This window comes from Oncorhynchus keta, chromosome 36, assembly GCF_023373465.1.
Source record: "Oncorhynchus keta strain PuntledgeMale-10-30-2019 chromosome 36, Oket_V2, whole genome shotgun sequence".
NCBI classification, from domain to species: domain Eukaryota; kingdom Metazoa; phylum Chordata; class Actinopteri; order Salmoniformes; family Salmonidae; genus Oncorhynchus; species Oncorhynchus keta.
Genome location: NC_068456.1, coordinates 20,177,178 through 20,199,976, shown reverse-complemented (window position 1 = coordinate 20,199,976; position 22,799 = coordinate 20,177,178). Strand labels below are relative to the sequence as shown.

General features: G+C 45.5%; 1 protein-coding gene across 2 annotated transcripts in view; it reads right to left on the bottom strand.

Moving 5' to 3' along the window:
* The window catches only part of LOC118369777 (ryanodine receptor 2-like), an 89,230-nt gene that overhangs the window by 47,631 nt on the left and 18,800 nt on the right, over positions 1-22,799 (bottom strand). For both annotated transcript variants that reach the window (XM_035754468.2, XM_052498639.1), the window contains 34 exons: positions 22,408-22,730; positions 22,148-22,262; positions 20,783-20,943; positions 20,458-20,617; positions 20,148-20,234; positions 19,700-19,926; positions 18,582-19,479; positions 18,235-18,435; positions 14,077-14,182; positions 11,105-11,245; positions 10,713-10,989; positions 10,358-10,472; positions 10,132-10,264; positions 9,851-9,954; positions 9,545-9,680; positions 9,246-9,432; positions 8,849-8,957; positions 8,369-8,489; positions 7,909-8,078; positions 7,177-7,397; positions 6,899-6,989; positions 6,646-6,786; positions 6,184-6,347; positions 5,687-5,765; positions 5,409-5,495; positions 5,117-5,254; positions 4,745-4,822; positions 4,588-4,663; positions 4,179-4,302; positions 2,584-2,699; positions 2,394-2,467; positions 1,668-1,789; positions 1,395-1,444; positions 242-302 (listed from right to left, as the gene is read on the bottom strand). In XM_035754468.2, the coding sequence (XP_035610361.2) occupies positions 242-302; positions 1,395-1,444; positions 1,668-1,789; positions 2,394-2,467; positions 2,584-2,699; positions 4,179-4,302; positions 4,588-4,663; positions 4,745-4,822; positions 5,117-5,254; positions 5,409-5,495; positions 5,687-5,765; positions 6,184-6,347; positions 6,646-6,786; positions 6,899-6,989; positions 7,177-7,397; positions 7,909-8,078; positions 8,369-8,489; positions 8,849-8,957; positions 9,246-9,432; positions 9,545-9,680; positions 9,851-9,954; positions 10,132-10,264; positions 10,358-10,472; positions 10,713-10,989; positions 11,105-11,245; positions 14,077-14,182; positions 18,235-18,435; positions 18,582-19,479; positions 19,700-19,926; positions 20,148-20,234; positions 20,458-20,617; positions 20,783-20,943; positions 22,148-22,262; positions 22,408-22,730 (5,393 nt within the window). The remainder of the gene's footprint in view (positions 1-241; positions 303-1,394; positions 1,445-1,667; positions 1,790-2,393; positions 2,468-2,583; positions 2,700-4,178; positions 4,303-4,587; positions 4,664-4,744; positions 4,823-5,116; positions 5,255-5,408; positions 5,496-5,686; positions 5,766-6,183; positions 6,348-6,645; positions 6,787-6,898; positions 6,990-7,176; positions 7,398-7,908; positions 8,079-8,368; positions 8,490-8,848; positions 8,958-9,245; positions 9,433-9,544; positions 9,681-9,850; positions 9,955-10,131; positions 10,265-10,357; positions 10,473-10,712; positions 10,990-11,104; positions 11,246-14,076; positions 14,183-18,234; positions 18,436-18,581; positions 19,480-19,699; positions 19,927-20,147; positions 20,235-20,457; positions 20,618-20,782; positions 20,944-22,147; positions 22,263-22,407; positions 22,731-22,799) is intronic.

The following is a 22,799-nucleotide window of genomic DNA, read 5'->3' as shown; positions in this document are numbered from 1 at the left end:
ACACACACGGGACACGACGAGAACAAAGAACATCTGACTGCAATGCCATCTTGGTTTAAACAAGATTTTGTAGATTTTCATTTAGTAAAGAAGCTTCTTTCTTAACCAGGCAAAAGGTAGCTAACTAGAGTCACTGGTGGTTACTGGTTAGCCATGGGGAAGCAAGAGGATCAGATAACATCAAGTGCCTGAGTGACAACAGCTTAGCCGACCTAGGTAACAGTGAGACAGTGTTATCTACCTGACATCCAGAGACTGGGCCAGTATGAGAAGACAGCTGACGATGGAAGGTGCCTCGCTCCCTGAGGAAACACACACAGGGGAAATCAAAATCATAGGGATCACAATCTCATAAACTGCTAATAGGATCTGGGGCTTAGGTGTGTGGACACGGATAGGTTATGTGTCTTTGTACACACTAAGAACAAATGGTTCTATATAGTGCCAAATAAGGCTTATTTGTCTTGTAACCATAGCGGAACCCTTTTTGGTGCTATATGGAACCTTTTTTTGAAGGTTCTATGAAGAACCATGCTCAAGGTTCTAAATGGAACATGTATGGTGCTACAAATAACACTTTCATAAGGTTCTATAAAGAACCATTAAAAAAAGGTTCTAAATTGCATCAAAAAGGATTCCACTAGTTACAATCCTTTTTATGGCTCTTTATATAACCTTTATGGAGAATGGTTCTATAAAGAACCTTGCTTAATGTCAAAGGTTTTTTATTGAACGATTCAAGTTTTTTTCTTCTTTTGTAATAGCCATATTAAATAGTTACAGGTTGTGTTTATAGGTGTGTGTATTAACAAGTTGAATTAGGCGTGCTAGCTCTGGAACAGTTGGGAGTCCCTGAGGAGAGAATTGAGAACTACTGACTTAGTCAACAGTTCTCAAATTACACAAGGCCATACGTGAGTCTTTCACAAGACACCATCACTGGCCATAGTTATATACAGTATAACATGCAATAGCATAACACAATAGATTAGATCAACTGAAATGACAGTCATTCATTGTTGCACAAAAAGACATGCCCCAAAATATCTGAATAAGCCACCGGCCCTACATTATAATTATTACTAAATGAGGAAAGAAACATTTTTTGAACAGCAAAGAACCACTGAAGGGCTGGAAGGGTTCTGTGGGGCAGTATGATTCCACATAAAACCATCACACCGTCACACCCTGATCTGTTTCACCTGCTTTGTGCTCGTCTCCACCCCCTACAGGTGTCGCCCATCTCCTAAGTCATGTTACACCCTTCCCAAATCATTTTCTATTGTATATGCAGATGAACGCAAACAGTAGCAATATGAAAACATGAACAGGGACTTGAGATGTAAACAGATCTTGAGTAAATAAGCTTCATGTTAACTTTACACCATCCTTACCAAACAGAGAGATCCTTTGTCTGACAAGAGCTCCCAATTTGCAGAACAGGCTGAAGATGGGAGGACAAGAGAGAGGGATGGAGAGAAGAGGAATAGAAATATGATGAGAATGTAAAAGGTAGAGAAGACAGAGGACACCTATGTTCCTGGGCACATTTAAAGCCAAGTTGGTTTAAATGCCCCTTTTAAAGTGCTTAGACAGTTATGACAAAAACACTTAAAAGCTAAATACTGCTAACATGTTATTATTGTAATATTGTTAATAACTGATACCTGGTGACCATCTCCTTCTCCTTATTGGAGGCATGACCTCCGTTGCCTCGTGATCTGGCTGCGGTGGAAAGGAAGTAGAGGCGATGGTTCTTCAGGTACTGCTCCAGAAGGGGTAACGCCACCTGTGGGAGATGTGTTTTTAGGCAAATCTAACCCAATAGACCTAACACACTATTTATTTGTGTCAGCACACCAATATGAACTATTCATATCACTTTATCAATGTAGTTTGGTAAATTGACCGTGGTTTTACCCATTGCATCTGTTTTGAGTTATTTCCTATGGAAAAGTCATAGTTATTGTGCTGTATTTGTTGCTGTCTTAGCATTGATCTCTGTGTGGAGACTGCAGAGATACATGGCTGGCTGCAGCATGAATCAGCGGTCCCATCAGTGGGAATTAGACCCTTTTATTTTCTGTCTCTTTACAGGGAGCGTGGGAGGCTTAATCAACGGTCTGATGACAATCGACACGCCCACATGGGTTTCGAAAATGGCTGTATCAATTCCTGGAGCCACAATAGCTTTTACTTACTGAGTTGCCCATGGCAACCTCCCAACAAAACAAATTAGCCTATGTCAGTGTGTGGTTGTAAAGAAATGAATAATAGCCAGGGACAAATCAAGCAGGACTACAGAGTGGAAACTGTTCTTTCACATCCACCTACAGTACATGCCCATCTCAGTTGTTGGACTGGAATATAAAAGTGGTTTTACATTTACAAACCTTGCTGAAAAAGTCAATCTGCTGTTGGTTGGGAGCCTCTACTATTGGCATCTGACCTCTTGCCTGCATAAGCTCTGAGGAAAAACACAACATATCCAATTACATGCTATGTGTTGTAAGAGATGAGTGAAACTTCTGACATCACTTATAAAAGGAAAGATGTCTGGTGATGTATGGCTACCATCCTTACCCAGCTCCTGCATGTATTCTTGGGCCTCCTCTGTGTATGAGAGGAGCTGCTGTAGGAAAGTGTAGGCAAAACGGTTTGCTATGGCTGGTGAGTCCATCTGTGCTGCCTTTCTGTCCCTGTGCAGAGATGCAGCACAGTGATGTCGTCAAGAAGTCAGGAAGACAGATTGTCTGGACACTGAGGCTAATAGAGGTTTACTGTATACATTTGAGTAAGGCACATAACAGTTCGATATTTAATAAAGGTTTTAGGTTAAGGATGCACAACAATCATTAACCCCTTACACGGGTGGAAATTAGACTATATGGATATGGCTACATTGAATAAATATGGATATCATATGCATAAACATTGTAGCAATTAAAAGGTAAAAGTTTGGAGATTATGGAAAAATTATTAGACTAAAAGGTGAGGACTGAATCCAAACGTTACACTGTTGATTTCATGTGCATTTCTGTTCTTTTCATCGCATTTGTTGACAACAAAATCTGAAAATACTCTGGACACATTCAGTAACATAAGAATATTCTTTGGGGTAGGCGCAACATAAGACCAAAAAATCACAAGGGTTTGAGTGCGAGGTCTAACTGTTATTTCCTAATGGCCACACACCTCTCCAAAGTGTAAACAGTTCCTACGTAATTTCGATGCACTTTTATCACTCAAAGAAGAGTCTTCAACTATATGGTGCTTTTCTTGGCACTCCTAGCTGTGCCGTTGAGGAACTAGAGCAAAAACACGTGTAGTTATTTTCTTTGGAACACAACTCTGCATCCCCACCTTCACACAATTAGTGTTGTTGTTTACGCAATCCAAAAACGGTCCATTATAAATTGCAATCTGGGTCAGGTGGGCCTAATTTGAAAGCTTCTTCTATTGCCAACTTGAATAGCTAAATTATAAAGTATGACCTTATAGTGTTAGGCTTTCACTAAGCAATTCATATGCATAGAACGGAGTCATGGGTGCATTCAGATGCGCGGTCCGCAGGAGATTTTCTTCACAATACAACAAACATAGGCTCATTCATGTTCAGAACAACCCAGAGTATAACGTCATGTCATCTTGAAACTGTACATTAAACATTATGAGGTTTATGATATGGAAATTTGAAGTGCACATTCATATTCACGGGTGTTTGGCTTGCTTGTTTGAGATCAAAGCGGAATTCATTATAATCCTCAACTTCTCATATTTGAAAATAAATGACAGCAATTATTTTTGCAAAAGTTGCACAATTAGCAGGAAGGACAGGGGCAATTTCTTGATGCTTGCGGTGCTCAAGATCAGAACAGCTGTCAGTCAAAACCCATACAGCACTGTGAAGTGCAGACCCAGAGCTTTGACGTCATGTATAGCATGTTACTGTACAACCACTGCATTCCAATTTGGGCGCTTATCAAATCACATTTTATTGGTCACATACACATGTTTAGCAGATGTTATTGCAGGTGTAACGAAATGCTTACTAGCTCCAACAGTGTACAAATCTGCCATTTTCCACCTGTATACAGGTACAAGTGTAAAGGGCTACAGAAAAATGACCACTGGCCATTAGCATCAGTTGTCATAGTCATTGACAGACAGTTCCTCACCTCCACACTGTGTAGCCGTTCAGCTGGAAGAACTTCAGGACATCCTGGGCTTTCTCTCTCAGTTTGGCTTTCTCCTTGGTAGGGAGGGCATCATAGGGCACCAGCGTAGAATGACCCCCTCCCCCTGGAGTAACAAATTAGATCAAAGTATAATAGATTAACGTATATGAAATTCAGAAAGGATAGCCAGCACATTTGAGAGAATTTACCAATCTTTTTCACATAAGCATTTATTTGAGATGAAAAGTCATTATGTAAATTAATCACTCTGCATAGCACTTTGCTTCAGAACCACTGAGTAACTTTTTTGGCATAGTTTCAAGTTGCCAGAGGTACACAAAAATCACCTACAGTAGAGGCAAAAACCCTGTTAGAGCTTAATTCATCATGGTTTGTCATGAAATGCTACCTTTTGCATCCACTTCCTGCTTCTTCTTCCTGGACCAGGTGTTATGGTAGTTCTCAGCCAGCAATTCAGTCACAGACTGAAGGAAAGTATAAAACAATCAGTCAATAACAATAATCTTAATTGTATATGAATACAGTATGTCTATGTCCTCACTTACACACTGGTCCCATGAGAGTATCACACTGCTCATGTCCATTGGCTTGGGGGTGAAGGTTGATGCTCCTTCAAACGACAGCTAAACCGCAGAGACAGAGACATGCATTCATTTACATCTTTTTATGCATCCATTGCAATAGTTCAGTAAATTCAGTGTGAATGAAAGCAACAGCAACAACAAATGGGAACAACATCTACAACAACAATATGGACAGTACAGCTGCTCAGTTTCAAAGAAGAAAGCAAGGAAGGAAGACATGCAACAGATGGGAAAAAGTCAGGTTCATATCAGAGCAGGACTTAAACAAGATCATGCCAACAGTACTGTGTGAGGTCTTATGGATTCAGGTCCTATAATAATGTAGTACTTTACCTGTCCAGCCTGGGAGATGCGGCGTGAGCAGGTGAGTAGGCCAAGGCCATCTCCCTCTTTAGTTCTCTCTATGGTCCAGCCAAAGGCCAACATACTTCGCACGGTCTCCTTTACAGACCAGCGATACGCCTCTTTGTCCTGAGGAAAACCAATGTGACAGTAGCAGGATGATAAAACTTTGGAACTGCAATATGTTCACGACAGACAAATATTAGACAAAACAATATTTTATTCAAAATATCAATCAAATCCTAAAACAAACAGTACTCTGTATGTTGTAGCTTAGACCTACCCTCTCAGCCAGAGCTCTGTAAGGCTTCAGGAGAGGGTGTACTTTGGTCTTTTCACAGAGCTCCCCATGGACCCAGCCATTTGCAAACTGAGACATAGGAAAGATAAACATACATAATTAATCATATACAGTATGATATTCCTATACACACAGCATAATCTACTTCATACACAGCAGTTCACACATTACATAGAATGACAGTGTTCACAGAGTTCTTGTACAGTACATATTTTAAACTCAAAACTAATATACTCATAGTAAACTCAAAGCTCACTTACCTTGTCCATTGACCACTTCTCATGGGTGTGTTCTGCATATTTATTCACCACGAATTCCAGTTTCTCTGGTACTGACACACTAATAACGGGAAAAAACAACTTTATATCACATATCAGAACAATATAATATATAAAATGCTCTTTAAATGGACATACATATTTTATAAGGGTGACAGGTAGCCTAGCAGTTAGGAGCATTGGGCCAGTAACCGAAGGGTCGTTGGTTCAAATCCCTGAGCCGACTAGGTGAAAAATCTGTCGATGTGCTCTTGAGCAAGGCACTTAACCCTAATTGTGCCAGGGTCGCCATCAATAATGGCTGATCCCTGGCTCTGACCCCACTCTCAGGGGAAGTAATATATGCAAATGTCCAATTCACCTGTGTGAAATAGGGCAAATGTAAGCACCCACTTAATTATTTTATATATATTTAAAGAGCATTTCCACAAGAGAGGATATGAATAATGGTATCACTAAGGTTCTAGCCACAGGCTCACTTGGAGGTGTCTACAGGCTGGGGGTCAAAGTGTCCCTGTGCGTCCATGGAGGGGTGTCTCTCAATCCAGGCTACACAGCCAGGGTCCGTGTGGTCAGGAGGGAGGGCTCCAGCTGTAGCTGCCAGACACTGCAGAGCCAGCTTGGAGAGCTCAGCGTCATAGTGCTATTTAGGAGAGGAGACAGGGAGATGAACAAACACATGCCTTGGGGCTACACGGGAAAAGACATACGTAATATAAATCATAGACTGGGCGGGTTAGTGTGGGCAGTAGCATTAAAGCTTGGTCTGAAAACAAACCCCATGCCCCCTCCCATATCCAATAGATATTTACAATATGACTTATCCTTCAAATAGGCTTTTGGGAGCTCCCATTGCAGGCTATTGCTTACACTCATTCCATTAGCTTTGTTAATATCAAATGGTTGTTTTGAGACAGGCTGAAGAGTTGGTCCAACTGTACCTTCCTGGACAGAGCATTGAACACTCCCCAGAACAGCTTCCTGGAGAGGTGAAGCTCCTCCTCTGAGGCGGAGCCCAGGTGCCCCAAACCTCCAATCAGACAGTAGTACTTCCAGCTCTGCTCATAGTGATTGGTCAACAGCTGGAAGGAGGGAGTGGCGAAAGTACATTTCTTCAGAAATGTCGTACATGTCCAAACACACACATACATTACATGGCCTGTGTAGGTGTGTGACTACTATTATATAACTAACCTTGAGTGGTATTTTAGTGTGGATTGTCAGAAGGGGCACATCAAAAACAAGCCGTCGGAGTAGAGGTTGCATCATGGACGGCCTGAGCTTACTAAGGACACAAGCAGAAACACATAAACAGAAATAGAGTATGCACCGACAATTCCTTTTGAATTATATCTGATTCTAAATAACTGCTCCCGTTCTGCCTCTATGGTAGAGAAGGTGTGCAAGTGATAGAGGAGAGAAGTGAGCTGTGTGGAGTGACTATAATAATATTAGTTCCTCCATGTCCCCACCTGCATATGGCCAGCATGCAGTCCTCGATGGCATCTCTCTGGGCCTTGGTGAGGCTGAGGGCCCTGGACAGGCGGTAGACGGCCTGGAGGAGAGCATCCACCAGCGGCCCCTGACCCTCTGTCCCAGAGAACAGGCTGGAGCACTTAGTGAGCAGGGGCAGCACTGCTGTACACAGGTACCTGTTCAGTGCCAGGGCCATGTCTGTGGCACTCAGATCAGTCTGCAGGGAGAGGAGCAGCCAGGTGACATTTTGTTTACAGAAGTGTCAGGACCAAAAAGAGAGGGGAAGTTTTAGCCTAGGGGAGGCAAAAGAGACAGAGAGAGAAAAAAGGGTTTGATCCATAAAAGTCTGACAGAGTCAGAAATGGAGAGGGATAGGACATTGAAGACTAGTAATAATGAGTGGAAGGGGGAGTGAATGAGTGAGGAAATATGCAGTGGGTAAGGTAACACTGCCCCACGTGTGTGTTAGTAGACACTCCAAAGCCTAGATCTCCAACACTAACCCTAACTCAAATCTCATGAATGTATTAATGTTGCACGTCATTTGAGTTACAGGATAATCCTTGTGATGTGATAGTCACACTCTGTGTCCCACAATGTGCAGTGGCTGAACACTCGAATGGGGGTTATAGTGAATCACTCCAGTGGGCATTCCTGTAGGTCCCTCAGGTCCATAACAGTGGATCATTCCAGTGGTGCTGTGTCAGTATGGTCAATGTCTCCCTCACTGTGTCCAGGGAGGCCACAGCCTGCAGGTCTGGCAGGAAGCCCACTTCCAGCAGGTGGAGCAGGAAGTTCTGGTCCTCAATGCCGTACACACGGTCCAGGAACAGCACCATGGCTGCCTTGTGGTCTGGGCAGAACACAGTGGATGGGTCTGGTTCGACTACTGTGCCATCTGTATAAATGACAAGCACAGAAGGAGATTTGGACAATCATTTCACCACATTATATTTTGGCTAATTTTAAATTATGGTGGCTCTGTAATACATGCTTGGCGAGCCGTCTCAAAACTTGAGCCAACTTAACCCCAGACTAATTGCTACCATATAACAGAGAAAGCACCAGCGGGAGGATGAGACTAGAACAAACTTATCTGTAAAAAAAAATGTAAACAGTACTGTACAAGCTGCAAAGATTGGGTTTACAATCACATAAGACTATAGTGACTTCTCACAGAGGACTGACCTTTTGCTAGAGAGGGGATTTGGAAGGGGATGCCGATGACTCCCTCCAGGTCCTGGACGGGGATGAGGGACCTCAGGATGGCCCGGATACGGATGGCCTCGCCCTTCCCAGCATGGATCAGCTGGACAAACATAATCAAGTCAAAGTGATCAGCTTTATTGGTCTTTAATTCTTAAGCTTTGCCATTCATTCCAATGTCTTCAAAGACTTTAGAGAAACAGCCAACGTCAAATGATCTAGCTGTCAGGTAATGTGCAGCATATGACAGACACATGACACAAATGACACAGGTGCCAGAGGTACACATATGACACAGACACAAATAAAGCTTCTTAACCCATAAGGTTTGGATTATTCTGCAGTGTCAATCACTGCATGGCCAATTAATGTAGCCCCAGGGGAGCTTTTTCTAGTCCTACATTAGAGCACTAGTCAATCGGACTATTGACAGGGTCCCATCAGGAGGTGAAACAGACTAACGTGCATCTCCGGGGCACAGCGGCCCAGCAGGTCGATGAGGGCGGAGTAGAAGGTCATGATGGAGTGGCCCATGTGGATTATGTCATCCTCCTCATCCTGCAGCACGTTCCTGTGTGGGCGGGGAGAGAGAAGCGTTTTCATGACTCAGGTGCTGTGCAACATAATGATTTTACTCATGTTTAAAGGTCAGTTGACATAACTGGATGCCTTATTGAATCAAGCTGAAGAGGGGACGGTCATAGAATTACAGTGCATACAATATAGTATATATATATAGTATTTGTCTTCTAATTGTGTGTGGGGAAGCTTATCTTCTGTCTGACCAGTAGGAAAAACCAAAAGTCACTGGTTTACTAGGGCAAAGACTTGTTCTTCCAGTGTTCCCTTTCTAACTCACAGTGTTCTGTTGGACTCGTAGGTTGTGGAGGGTCCGTCCATAGTCAGGTCCTCTGAGATCCTGATGGCTTCCTCCATGGCTGCCAGGAGACCATCGCCACCCTCACCTCGCAGGGCGGGGCCAAAACACTCCGGATTGCGAATCAGCAGCCTCACCACCGAGTAGGCATTCTCCTCCACACTCTCCCCTGTCAGGAATCAACTGATTATTAGCCTAATTTTACTCTGTAGTCTAGCTGTTATCAGTCATGAACTACATCTACAGTTAGAGTATCTGTATAGTCAGTTGTAACAGGTTACCGTTGCAGAAGACAGCAAAGCGTAGGAAGTCCAGGTAGCGTTCCCCCTCCACAGGGTTCCAACCAATGTCAGGGTAGCCTTTAGACACCAGCATGGGACAACTCTGTAGACCACAGCCTGCCAAGTACTGCACCACCTACAGAGAGACACAAAGGACAGAGAGAGAGAGAGAGAGAGAGAGAGAGAGAGAGAGAGAGAGAGAGAGAGAGAGAGAGAGAGAGAGAGAGAGAGAGAGAATAAAGGTATGCAGTCAGGGACAGAAAAAAGATTGAGGGAGATAAACAAGGAGGGACAGATCTTTCTCACTTTTTCCAGGTCTGGTTCCCTCAGGGCCAGGGCCAGCTCATTGTTGTCCATGACAGAGGCAGCTGCCACGTCCAGAGGGGTGGCTCCACGCATGGACGGAGATGCTAAGGAGAGTACTAAACATATTTAAATCCTCACTGGGATAATTTAAAAAAAATAATAATAATAAGTATAAGGCTTACAATGTTGCTGATTTGCTGTTGCTGACACTGGGAAACATGCAGAGAGAATGACATTTCAAGTTACTGTTGATAGTAATCATATAGTCTTCCACAGCTCACCTAGGCCAACACTGCTATTATCCAACAGGTAGCTGAGGTGCTCGAACATGGATCCCTGATTGTGCCTACTGATGCGACAGAAGTAACAAAGGAAGCGACAGCAATGGGCCACCATCTTAGGAAAGGTGATCTCCTAAAGAAGCAGAGAGAACAATTCACACTTAATTCCATTTTCTCACAATGGACACATTCATTATTTTTTCGATACATATCACATCAGTCTCACCTTGGACTCTCCCTCCCCCAGGACGTTCACCATCACCTCCATGACTGTCTCGTGCATCCCCAAAGCCCTCATCAGGTTGGGGTGCTGGTAGAACACCTTATTGTTCATTATGTCTCTGCGCAGGAAATAAACAATGGAGGGGTTCAGCGCCAGGGCTGAAGATTGGTGAACAGATATTATGAATGTGTTTTTGGGCTCAATGTTGCCATCACATTTTTAGAAGTAAATTGAATTACATTTGAACATTTCCACAGAACAGAGCTTGTATTATGAATCAAGACATGGGTTAGCTTGGCATTTATGTAGAGGCAAGAGTAGAGCTAGCAGAGAACTAGCAATTGTTCTCCATTCGTACCCCAGTCCCCGGATCATGAGTCTCTCCTCCTCCTTGCCCATGCGAACGCTGAGCAGAGAGCGAATCTGCACCAGAGAGGCCAGCAAGGCCATGGTGTCCTCCACTGACACCTGGCTGATGGTGTAGGCCTTGTGGAGGGGAGTGCCCATCTGGCCCCTCAAGCCCTCGTACTGCCGGTGCAACAGAGAGAACATGGCCCTGACCAGAGCTGGGTTCTCTATCACACACTCCTGGGCCCAGCGCACCACCGTGTCAGAGATGAGCTTCTGAAGAGTCACTATGGGGGAGAGACAATGACCAATGTTAGTAGCCTACTTCTAGCTTGACTATATAATAAAATCATCCTTAATGTTGTGTCGTAAGATCCACCCCCGTTGTGGAGCTTGGCTCACTGGTATTCTGTGCTCTGTCTTCCTCTTCAGGATCGGCAGATCTCCTCGTCAAGCTTACTCTCCCAACCAAGCTGAAGAGACAATCTTTGATGGAGCGATTGGAATCCTCCACAGCCTCTGTATCATGGTCAACTTCAATTCCTGCACATTGAGTGACAAGAAACAATATGCAAACCCTTTGGAATTACCTGGATTTGTCATAAAATTTGATCTGATCTTCATCTAAGTCACAACAATAGACAAACACACTCTGCTTAAACTAATAACACACAAAGAATTACACGTTGTGATAAAAAGTGTGATAAATAAAAACATATACCAATTTAATTTAAGGACCAAAAAACTGACAGCTGTGCCATATAAATTGTAAAGAATAGTTGGTTAGAGATTTTCGATATACCTATTCCATGGCATATGTTTTATGAATTGATACACAAAACAACGCTGGATTCAAAACTTTTTCCATTTAAATTACTATTACTAAATTATTGCAACCAATAGAATGTTATACACTGCTCAAAAAAATTAAATAAAGGGAACACTTAAACAACACAATGTAACTCCAAGTCAATCACACTTCTGTGAAATCAAACTGTCCACATAGGAAGCAACACTGATTGACAATAAATTTCACATGCTGTTGTGCAAATGGAATAGACAACAGGTGGAAATTATAGGCAATTAGCAAGACACCCCCAATAAAGGAGTGGTTCTGCAGGTGGTGACCACAGACCACTTCTCAGTTCCTATGCTTCCTGGCTGATGTTTTGGTCACTTTTGAATGCTGGCTGTGCTTTCATTCTAGTGGTAGCATGAGACGGAGTCTACAACCCACACAAGTGGCTCAGGTAGTGCAGCTCATCCAGGATGGCACAGGAGGCCGTAGGAGGGCAACAACCCAGCAGCAGGACCGCTACCTCCGCCTTTGTGCAAGGAGGAGCAGGAGGAGCACTGCCAGAGCCCTGCAAAATTACCTCCAGCAGGCCACAAATGTGCATGTGTCTGCTCAAATGGTCAGAAACAGACTCCATGAGGGTGGTATGAGGGCCCGACGTCCACAGGTGGGGGTTGTGCTTACAGCCCAACACCGTGCAGGACGTTTGGCATTTGCCAGAGAACACCAAGATTGGCAAATTCGCCACTGGCGCCCTGTGCTCTTCCCAGATGAAAGCAGGTTCACACTGAGCACATGTAACAGACGTGACAGAGTCTGGAGACGCCGTGGAGAACATTCTGCTGCCTGCAACATCCTCCAGCATGACCGGTTTGGCGGTGGGTTAGTCATGGTGTGGGGGTGGCATTTTTTGGGGGGGGGCCGCACAGCCCTCCATGTGCTCGAAAGAGGTAGCCTGACTGCCATTAGGTACCGAGATGAGATCCTCAGACCCCTTGTGAGACCATATGCTGGTGCGGTTGGCCCTGGGTTCCTCCTAATGCAAGACAATACTAGACCTCATGCAGCTGGAGTGTGTCAGCAGTTTCTGCAAGAGGAAGGCATTGATGCTATGGACTGGCCCGCCCGTTCCCCAGACCTGAATCCAATTGAGCACATCTGGGACATCATGTCTCGCTCCATCCACCAACGCCACGTTGCACCACAGACTGTCCAGGAGTTGGCGGATGCTTTAGTCCAGGTTTGGGAGGAGATCCCTCAGGAGACCATCCGCCACCTCATCAGGAGCATGCCCAGGCGTTGTAGGGATGTCATACAGGCACATGGAGGCCACACACACTACTGAGCCTCATTTTGACTTGTTTTAAGGATATTACATCAAAGTTGGATCAGTCTGTAGTGTGGTTTTCCACTTTAATTTTGAGTGTGACTCCAAATCCAGACCTCCATGGGTTGATAAATTTGATTTCCATTCATCATTTTTGTGTGATTTTGTTGTCAGCACATTCAACTATGTAAAGAAAAAAGTATTTAATAAGAATATTTCATTCACTCAGATGTGTTACTTTAGTGTTCCCTTTATTTTTTTGAGCAGTGTATATGTGGGGGATACAATCTTCCCAGCTCTGCAGATTTTGCTGTGAGGAGGCAGAGTCATTAGATCATTTATTTTGGTATTGTCCATATGTAGCTCGTTTTTGGTTACAGATCCAGGAATGGCTGAAGAATTGCAACATTTGCCTAGAACTAACGCTGCAGATAGCAATACTGGGTGATTTGAAAAGTCATAGTCAATCAATCAATACTTTTTCCAACCTACACTGTGAAAGTTTAAATGATGTATTCAATATAGACTAGAAAAATGATGAAGATCAGATTAAATTGTATGACCAATTCATGCAGAAATCCAGGTAATTCAAAAGGGTTCACATGCTTTTTCTTGCCACTGTAGTAAGCCAACCAACAGAACATTGTTTATAGCTTTGGAGAAATACATGTAAAAAAACAAAAAACCCAGGAGGTACCATACCATGCCCTTTCAAAGTCTCTAGAAAGCATAGTAGGACAAGTTAGGAACTGTATGCTCTCTTACACAAGCTTACGCTGTTGTATGACACCCCACCTGTTCAGGTTATTCTCTATGACCTACCACAGTGAGTCATGAGGACAGGAGTACAGTAGTCTAGACTGATCTGGTACCTACCACAGTGAGTCCTGAGGACAGGAGTACAGTAGTCTAGACTGATCTGGTACCTACCACAGTGAGTCATGAGGACAGGAGTACAGTAGTCTAGACTGATCTGGTACCTACCACAGTGAGTCCTGAGGACAGGAGTACAGTAGTCTAGACTGATCTGGTACCTACCACAGTGAGTCATGAGGACAGGAGTACAGTAGTCTAGACTGATCTGGTACCTACCACAGTGAGTCATGAGGACAGTACAGTAGTCTAGACTGATCTGGTACCTACCACAGTGAGTCATGAGGACAGGAGTACAGTAGTCTAGACTGATCTGGTACCTACCACAGTGAGTCATGAGGATAGGAGTACAGTAGTCTAGATTGATCTGGTACCTACCACAGTGAGTCATGAGGTCCTGGTGGAAGTCCAGCAGCTGCTCTCTGATGTCCTCTGGACACGGACAGTCCCCCTGCTCCTCTCTGAAGCCCAGTAACATGTTGATCTGAGTGGATGGGAGTAGAGGAGATACAGTAATGCTCCAGTAGATATAGATCTTATTATTTCATTTTATACTTTATGGACATAGACACAACTATGAACTACAACTGCCCCCCTGCATGACAGCATCAGTTCTTCTGGACGACTGTGTGATCAAGCTCTCCATAGCCAACAGGAGCTAGACCTTTAAACAGGTCAACAAGGCCGCAGGCCCAGACGGATTACCAGGACTGGCAAGTGTCTTCACTGACATTTTCAACCTCTCCCTGACCGAGTCTGTAATAACTATATGTACCTGTAATACCTACATGTTTCAAGCAGACAACCATATTCCCTCTGCCTAAATGACTAACACCCCGTAGCATTCACGTCAGTAGCCATGAAGTGCTTTGAAAAGGTTGGCCATGGTTCACATCAACACCATCATGCCAGAAACCATAGACCCACTCCAATTCGCATACCTCTCAAACAGATAACGCAATCTTAATTGCACTCCACACTGCCCATTCTCACCTGGACAAAAGGAGCACCTTCTGTATGTGAGAATGCTCTTCATTGACTACAGCTCAGTGTTCAACACCATGGTGCCCACAAAGTTCATCACTAAGCTAAGGACCCTGGAACTAAACACGTCCCTCTGCAAATGGATCCTGGACTTCCAGACGTTGCCTACCCTTACCACCTGGTGGCGGCCCAACATACCTGCCATGCTGATCCTCAACACTGAAGCTACTCAGGGGTGCATGCTTAGTCCCGTCCTGTACTCCCTGTTCACCCACGACTGTGTGGCCAAGCACGACTCCAAAACCATTATTAAGTTGGCTGACGACACACCAGTGCCAGAGCCTGATCACCAACAACGATAAGACAGCCCATAGGGAGGAGGTCAGAGACCTGTCAGTTTGGTGCCAGGTAAACAACCTCTCCCTTAATGTGAGCAAGACAAAGGAGCTGATCGTGGACTATAGGAAAAGGAGGGTCGAACAGGCCCCCATTAACATCGAGGGGCCTGTAGTGGAGCGGGTCGAGAGTTTCAAGTTGCTTGGTGTCCACATCGACAAACTATCATGGTCCAAGCACACCAAGACACTTGTGAAGAGGGCACAACAACACCCTTTCCCTCTCAGATGACTGAAAAGATTTGTCATGGGTCCTCAGATCCTCAAAAAGTTCTACAGCTACACCATCAAGAGCATCCTGACCGGTTGCATCACTACCTGGTATGGCAACTGCTCTGCATCTGACCGTAACGCGCTACAGAGGGTAGTGCGTACGGCCCAGTACATCACTGGGGCCAAGCTTCCTGCCATCCATGACCTATATACTAGGCGAGTGAGAGGAAGGCCCCAAAACATTGTCAAAGACTCGAGTAACCCAAGTCAGACAGTTCTCTCTGCTATTCCACGGCAAGTGGTACAGCAGCGCCAATTGTCCAAAAGGCTACTTAACAGCTTCTACCCCCAAGCTATAAGACTGCTGAACAATTAATCAAATGGCCACCCCAACTATTTACATTAGCCCCCCCCACACCCTTGTTTTTACACTGCTGCTACTCACTGTTTATTATCTTTGCATAGTCACTTTACCCCTACCTACATGTACAAATTATCTCAACTAACCTGTACCTCCACACATTGACTCGGTTCCGGTACCCCCTGTATATAGCCTCGTTATTCTTATGTCATTTTATTGTGTTACTTATTATTTTATTTTGTTTATTCTTAACTCTATTTCTTGAACTGCATTGTTGGTTCATGGCTTGTAGTAAGTAAGCATTTCACGTTTGTTACGCCCTGACCTTAGTATTCTTTGTTTTCTTTATTATTTTGGTTAGGTCAGGATGTGACATGGGTGATATGTGTGTTTTTGTCTTATTCTAGGGTGTTTGTACTGTCTAGGGTTTTTTGTAGATTTATGGGGTTGTTTTCATCTAGGTGTTTATGTTGGTCTATGTTTGCCTGGATTGGTTCTCAATTAGAGGCAGGTGTTTATCGTTGTCTCTGATTGGGAACCATATTTAGGCAGCCATCTACTTTGGGTATTTCGTGGGTTATTGTCTTGTTATGTTGCATGTTTGCAAAAAAATGTATTGGGGGAGGGCACACGGGGAGTGTGGCGAAGTCAGGTAGGAGACCTGCGTCAGCTCCCCGTGCTTACCGTGGAGAGAGAGGGCGTTGTGCATAGCCCGGTGCGGTACATTCCAGCTCCTCGTATCGGCCGGGCTAGAGTGGGCATCGAGCCAGGTGCCATGAAGCCGGCTATAGACATCTGGTCTCCAGTGCGTCTCCTCGGGCCGGCATACATGGCACCAGCCTTACGCATGGTGTCCCCGGTTCACCTGCACAGCCCGGTGCGGGCTATTCCACCTCGCCGCACTGGCCTGGCTACGGGGAGCATTCAACCAGGTAAGGTTGGGCAGGCTCGGTGCTCCAGATCTCCAGTGCGCCTTCTCGGTCCTGTCTATCCGGTGCCATCTCCACGCACCGGGCTTCCTGTGCGTCGCCAGAGCCCAGTTCTCCCTGTTCCACCTCCCCGCACTCGCCCAGAGGTGCGTGTCCTCGGCCCAGTACCACCAGTGCCGGCACCATGCACCAGGCCTACAGTGCGCCTCGTCTGTCCTGAGCCGCCAGAGTCTCCCATCTGTCCTGAGCCGCTAGAGTCTCCAGTCTGTCCTGAGCCGTCAGAGCCGTCAGTCAGCCAGGAGCCGCCAGAGCCGTCAGTCACCCAGGAGCCGCCAGAGCCGTCAGTCAGCCAGGACCTGCCAGAGCAGTCAGTCAGCTAGGACCTGCCAGAGCCGTCAGTCAGCCAGGAGCCGCCAGAGCCGTCAGTCACCCAGGAGCCGCCAGAGCCGTCAGTCAGCCAGGACCTGCCAGAGCAGTCAGTCAGCTAGGACCTGCCAGAGCCGTCAGTCAGCCAGGACCTGCCAGAGCCGTCAGTCAGCCAGGAGCTGCCAGAGCCGTCAGCCAGGACCTACCAGAGCCGTCAGCCAGCCAGGAGCTACCAGAGCCGTCAGCCAGACAGGAGCTGCCAGAGCCGTAAGCCAGCCAGGATCTGCCAGAGCCGTCAGCCAGCCAGGAGCTACCCTTCAGTCCAGAGCTGAACCTCAGTCCGGAGCTGGCCCTCAGTCCGGAGCTGGCCCTCAGTCCGGAGCTGCCCCTCAGTCCGGAGCTGCCCCTCAGTCCAGAGCTGCCCCTCAGTCCAGAGCTGCCCCTCAGTCCAGAGCTGCCCCTCAGTCCAGAGCTGCCCCTCAGTCCAGAGCTGCCCCTCAGTCCAGTGGGGCCCTTTAGTAGGGTTGCCAGTCCTAGGTTGGCAGCGAGGGTCGCCGTTCCTAGGAGGCCACAAAAGCGGACTAAGAATATGGTGGAGTGGGGTCCACGTCCAGCACCAGAGCCGCCGCCGTGAAAGAGGCCCACCCGGACCCTCCCCTTTAGATTAGGTTTTTGCGGCCGGAGTCCGCACCTTTGTGGGGGGGGTACTGTCACACCCTGACCTTAGTATTCTTTGTTTTCTTTATTATTTTGGTTAGGTCAGGGTGTGACATGGGTGATATGTGTGTTTTTGTCTTATTCTAGGGTGTTTGTACTGTCTAGGGGTTTTTGTAGATTTATGAGGTTGTTATCATCTAGGTGTTTATGTTGGGCTATGGTTGCCTAGATTGGTTCTCAATTAGAGGCAGGTGTTGATCGTTGTCTCTGATTGGGAACAATATTTAGGCATCTTCTTTGGGTATTTTGTGGGTTATTGTCTATGTTATGTTGCATGTTAGCACATTGTTTATATAGCGGTCACGGTCGTCTTATTCGTTTTGTTGTTTTTGTTTAAGTGTTCTTCGTGTTCTTCATTAATAAAGAAGAATGTATTCTAACCACGGTCTACTCCATACAACGATCGTGACAACGTTATTCAGCGCATGTGACAAAAAATTTGATTTGATTTGAACAAAAAGTCTCTCTCTGTGTCTATTTTGTATTCAAGTTATTTAATTCCTCCAATAATCTTAGCCACTTAGACCAGATGTGTACATTTCCCTCAGCAGTCTCCTCCCTGACCCCTGACCTGTTCTTGTGGTGGGGAGCGGAACTCCTTGGTCTTGCGGGCGGTGAGGGCAGCAGACATGTGGAGAGCCTGCATCACCTCGTTGTAGCGGAAGCGCTGGTTCTCCTGCAGGTACCCCACGAAAGTGTCTGAGAATGCCACCACCGCCTCCACCCTGTGACGCACCTGACAGTCACACAGGTATTGGAACAGGTGGCAGATCTGAACAGAGAGGGACAGGAACATCCAGGTCAGGGGTGTGAGCTCATGTCAAGTCATTCAATTTTTCCATTGACAAAGAAGATAGATCATGTACCACAAAAGAAAACATCAGATCCAAAATCAAGGTATTTCTTCCTAAATTGTACCTCAAGTTTGACAGCTTCTGGTAGCTTCATCTGTAGCAGTCCTTTTGTTGGAAGCTTTGGAATTTTCCTCCTTTTATCCCCCTCCCTCTCCACACTTTCCCTATCACTATCTGGCACATTTTCATCCTCCTGCTCTTCCTCTTCCTGCTCCTCCTCCTCCTCCTCCTCTTCTTGGGAACAATCTGCAGGTTGGGAGACGACTCCAGGCTCGATCAGTGTCAGCACTTTCCCTAGGTCCTCGTCCCCAAACAACCCCATCACCAGCAGGGTGTGGAACAGTCGAATTAGGGGCACCAGCAGCAGCTCAATGCTGCCCCCTTCAGGATCCCTCACACCCTGCCCCACAGCCCACACAGCCTCAGTCAGCATATTCCCTGTCAGGTCCTTCAGAAGTTCCAGTGGGATCTCTGGGCTGTCTATATGGATGCCTTCCCCAGTCACAACCACGCCATCACCACAGGTATCACCATTGACTCCCATACCATCTCCTCTAATGAAGCAGGGGGAGGTGAAGTGCATCCGGGGTCTGAGGGAGGTGCTGAGGCCCATTCTGGGAACCCACTGGGGGCTTCGACTAGCCCTGGGGCTGGGGTAGAGGGTGATGGCCCTGGTCTGCTCCGTCATGGGGACGATGTACTCGTGGTTCATAGCGAGGCGGGCCGTGGCGTGGGTGTTGAGGTGCACCTGGCCAAGGAGGTGGTAGAAGGCGGAGCGGAGCGGCCCGGGGAGGCGGGGGCTCTGGATGGCATAGAGGAGCTGTGATTGGTCCAGGTGGCTGCAGAGAGCGTGGCCCACACGAGTATTGCCCAGAGCACAGAGGGCAGAGTAGAGGAGCAGGGTGTGGTGATGGAAAGACAGAAGGTCACCTAACTCAGAGAGTTCCAGGATGTCCACACACCTACAGGGGAGAGATAAATAGTATGACCTAAATGCAATGTAAAAAAAGCTCAGGTTTAACCATTAAATTGTTGGGAGCATATTTAGAGTGTGCAACTTTATTTATTTTTAAGTGCAATGTTACAATGTGTCTTTGCTTTGACAGTAAATTCATTCCTGACTCAATAGGTTCCTCCTGGAAAGCTCTGAGGCATTAGTAAATATGACCTTTGACCTCTGACCTGTTCTCCTCTGGGATGAGCAGGATCATGACCTGCAGGGGCTCTAAGCACTGGACCCTCCAGCCGAGGCGGTCTTCAGGGTGGGCAGCCTGCACCCTCAGGGTGTGGTCTGGTACACGGGTCCAAAGGATGGGCGACAGCACCTGCACCTGCAGCCTGGGGGGACACTGGGGCATAGCATTCCTCCTCTGGCTCCTGAACAGACCCGCTGACAGGGGCAGCATGTTCTGAACAGAGAATAACACAGTGTTATAACACAATGTTAAGTAGCCCTGTGGATGCGGTAGCAGGGCCATTATGGTAGTATATATATTATATATATATTTTTTTTTACAGTATGGACATGCATTGGGGATTGTATAGTATAGTATTGTAAACAACACATTTGAAATTGGACAAACTGAGAGAGTCATCACAGTGTGACCAATGAATAAAGCATTTAGGTTACCTTTACACGCCCTAGCTCAAACTGGAACACATTGGAGCTGTTGGCCTTGGCAAAGACTGCAGGAAACAGCCTAGTGCCGGGCTCCACCTGGTTGATAGCAGTTTGGTCAGTTAATAAGAATAGCTCAGACACACATTCTATCATATCCCAACTGGTAGGAACTTCTCTTTATAAATCAACCTATTGATAAAAACACAAATTCACATTAAATACTAATGACTAATATGTATTTTCTTGGGAGCCTTCTTCTCTTTGTCACAGCAACATTGTCTTAGCAACATTGTTCGTTGCCTTTAACAGTTGACTTTACCTGAAAGAAGGTCCCCAGCTCCATGCCATTGGAGCTGAATGTTAGCAGACCTGTGGTGGTGTCTATCAGACAGCCTATGGCCAGGCCTGCACTCCTCCTGCTCTGCCCCAGGCCTGTGCTCTCTCCGGCGCACACCATGTAGCAGTTACTACGTTTCACACTGACATACAGAAATAAGGTGGGAATGTCAAAATCTAACTTTCGCCTGAAAGCATTGTAATAATAATACAGTGATTGTAAAACAGTTTTTAAACATTATGATCAAAACATGTCTAGAGAAAATGTAGACACAAAATTATGTTGCTTTGTCTCTTATTGAACCGACCTCTCATGGACCTTGCCCATGTCATTTCCGAGGGTGACGGTCACTGTGCGGATCTTTTCCAGGTCAAAGGTCAGCTGGTGCTGGTGGAAGTCAGAGGTGACCCAGCCCACCCAGACAGTGGAGGGGTCCTGACCAGGTAACACCCTCACTGAGTAATAGTACTGTGGAAGATTATAGGGAGTTACTGATTTTCCTTATCAAATGCCCTCAATTGACTTTGCTATCTTTACCCTTTTCATACACAGACAAAAATTGTACTATTTTACCATGCCTGCTTCTTTTTACCATTTGTACATCTGAAAGCGGTAGGGGGAAACAACATGGAAAAATAATACCATAGACATACTAAAGACATAGTCATGATTCCTGAATTTTGACAGACTCGGTTACCAAAATACAGCTATCGGGGCTGTGTGAATGGTTCTCTGCTTTCTGCAGGTAAATTCATTAACACTTTCATTGTTTAACACCTCCCTAATTTCAAATGCAAACAGACTCCATGGTTTAACAACACCCCCCACCCCTCCCAATTTGCCAGTTACCCACTGATATGTATAAAAGTCACCCAGTCACTGATTTCCTCACGCCAGGATTACTGTAACTCTCTCCTGTCTCAGTCAAAACGTCTACAATTAGTTCAAAATGCTGCTGCTCGGCTTTTAAGGCACCAGGTAATTTAACCATATCACACTTATTTTAGCTGCTCTATACTACCAGTCACTTTTAGAATATATTTTAAAATGTTATTAATCACGTTTAAGGCTAGGCTTGGTTTAGCTCCATCCTATATCTCAGATGTTATCTCCCTACGAGCCAGGACACTGCCTGAGATCCTCTGACATGATGCATTCTCTCATGTCAACCATACAGCCCACCACTTCACCACTATGCCAGGGCCAACCCAGGGGCTCACCAACCTGGTGACACCTCTAGGCCTGTGTGAAAACTAAAGGAGACCTGTCATTTTCCATTAGGGCCCCTAGACTTTGAAATGGTCTGCCAGAGGAGATCAGGCTTGCAGATTCAGTGCCTCTTTTTATCTCCCTGCTGAAGACACTTTTATGAAGATGCTTGATTTCAATGTATGATTTTAATTACATATCTTTTTTTTCTCCTTTTGTTTTTGTTTCTTTGTTAGTAATTTTTTATTTTATTGTATTGTTTTATAATTTGAATCACTTTGTTACCTGTATTGAATAGCGCTACACAAATAAAGTTATTATTATTAAAGAGGTATACCTGCAAGAAAGTAGTTCATAAGGGGCTGTTTGAAAGGGAATCATATAAACATTGCCTTCTATTTTTGTACAGGTAATATACCACATATTCTGTCTGAAATGGGTAAAAATAGTTCAAGAGTATTACCATAGTAGACTGGGCCAGATGGTCATAGTCATCTTTGTCAGCATGAACCTCCTGCAGTAGACGGGCAGATGAGTGGCTTTTGTTCAATTCTGGTTTGGGTTTCTTCAACATGAACCTAGGAGCACACATACACAGATGTACTTTTATTTAAAAATGCATATCAACACCATGAAATGCGAGCATTTTTGCCCCCTGAAAATGTTCCCAAACCATTATACAGTATATGTATTGTTTGCCATAGCCTGGTCTCTTCTCCCTACCGTTGTTTGAGTTTGGATGTTTTATCATGGCTGTAGTCCTTGTGGTTAAGCTCATCCCTGGAGCCAGTGTAAACATGAGCTGATTTCAGCAGCATCTCAAAGTCAGAGTCCACCTCAAACTCCTGCAGGTCTTTCCTGGCAGTGGAGACACTGCTGCTGATAGGTAGAGTAGCCCCTACTGGTCTGGAGAAGGCCTCAGCACACTCTATAGGCATACTGAGTCTGTAGAACCCCATGTCACTGCCACAACTCTGGGGCCCCAATGACCGCTGTGTTACCTTTAGGCACGGTGGGCTCTCAGTGGACCCAGTGATTCTTGTCACCTTGTAAAACAAGACAACTTATAGAATTATACTCACATTTCTACAATAAGACCTATGCTACTAAATATA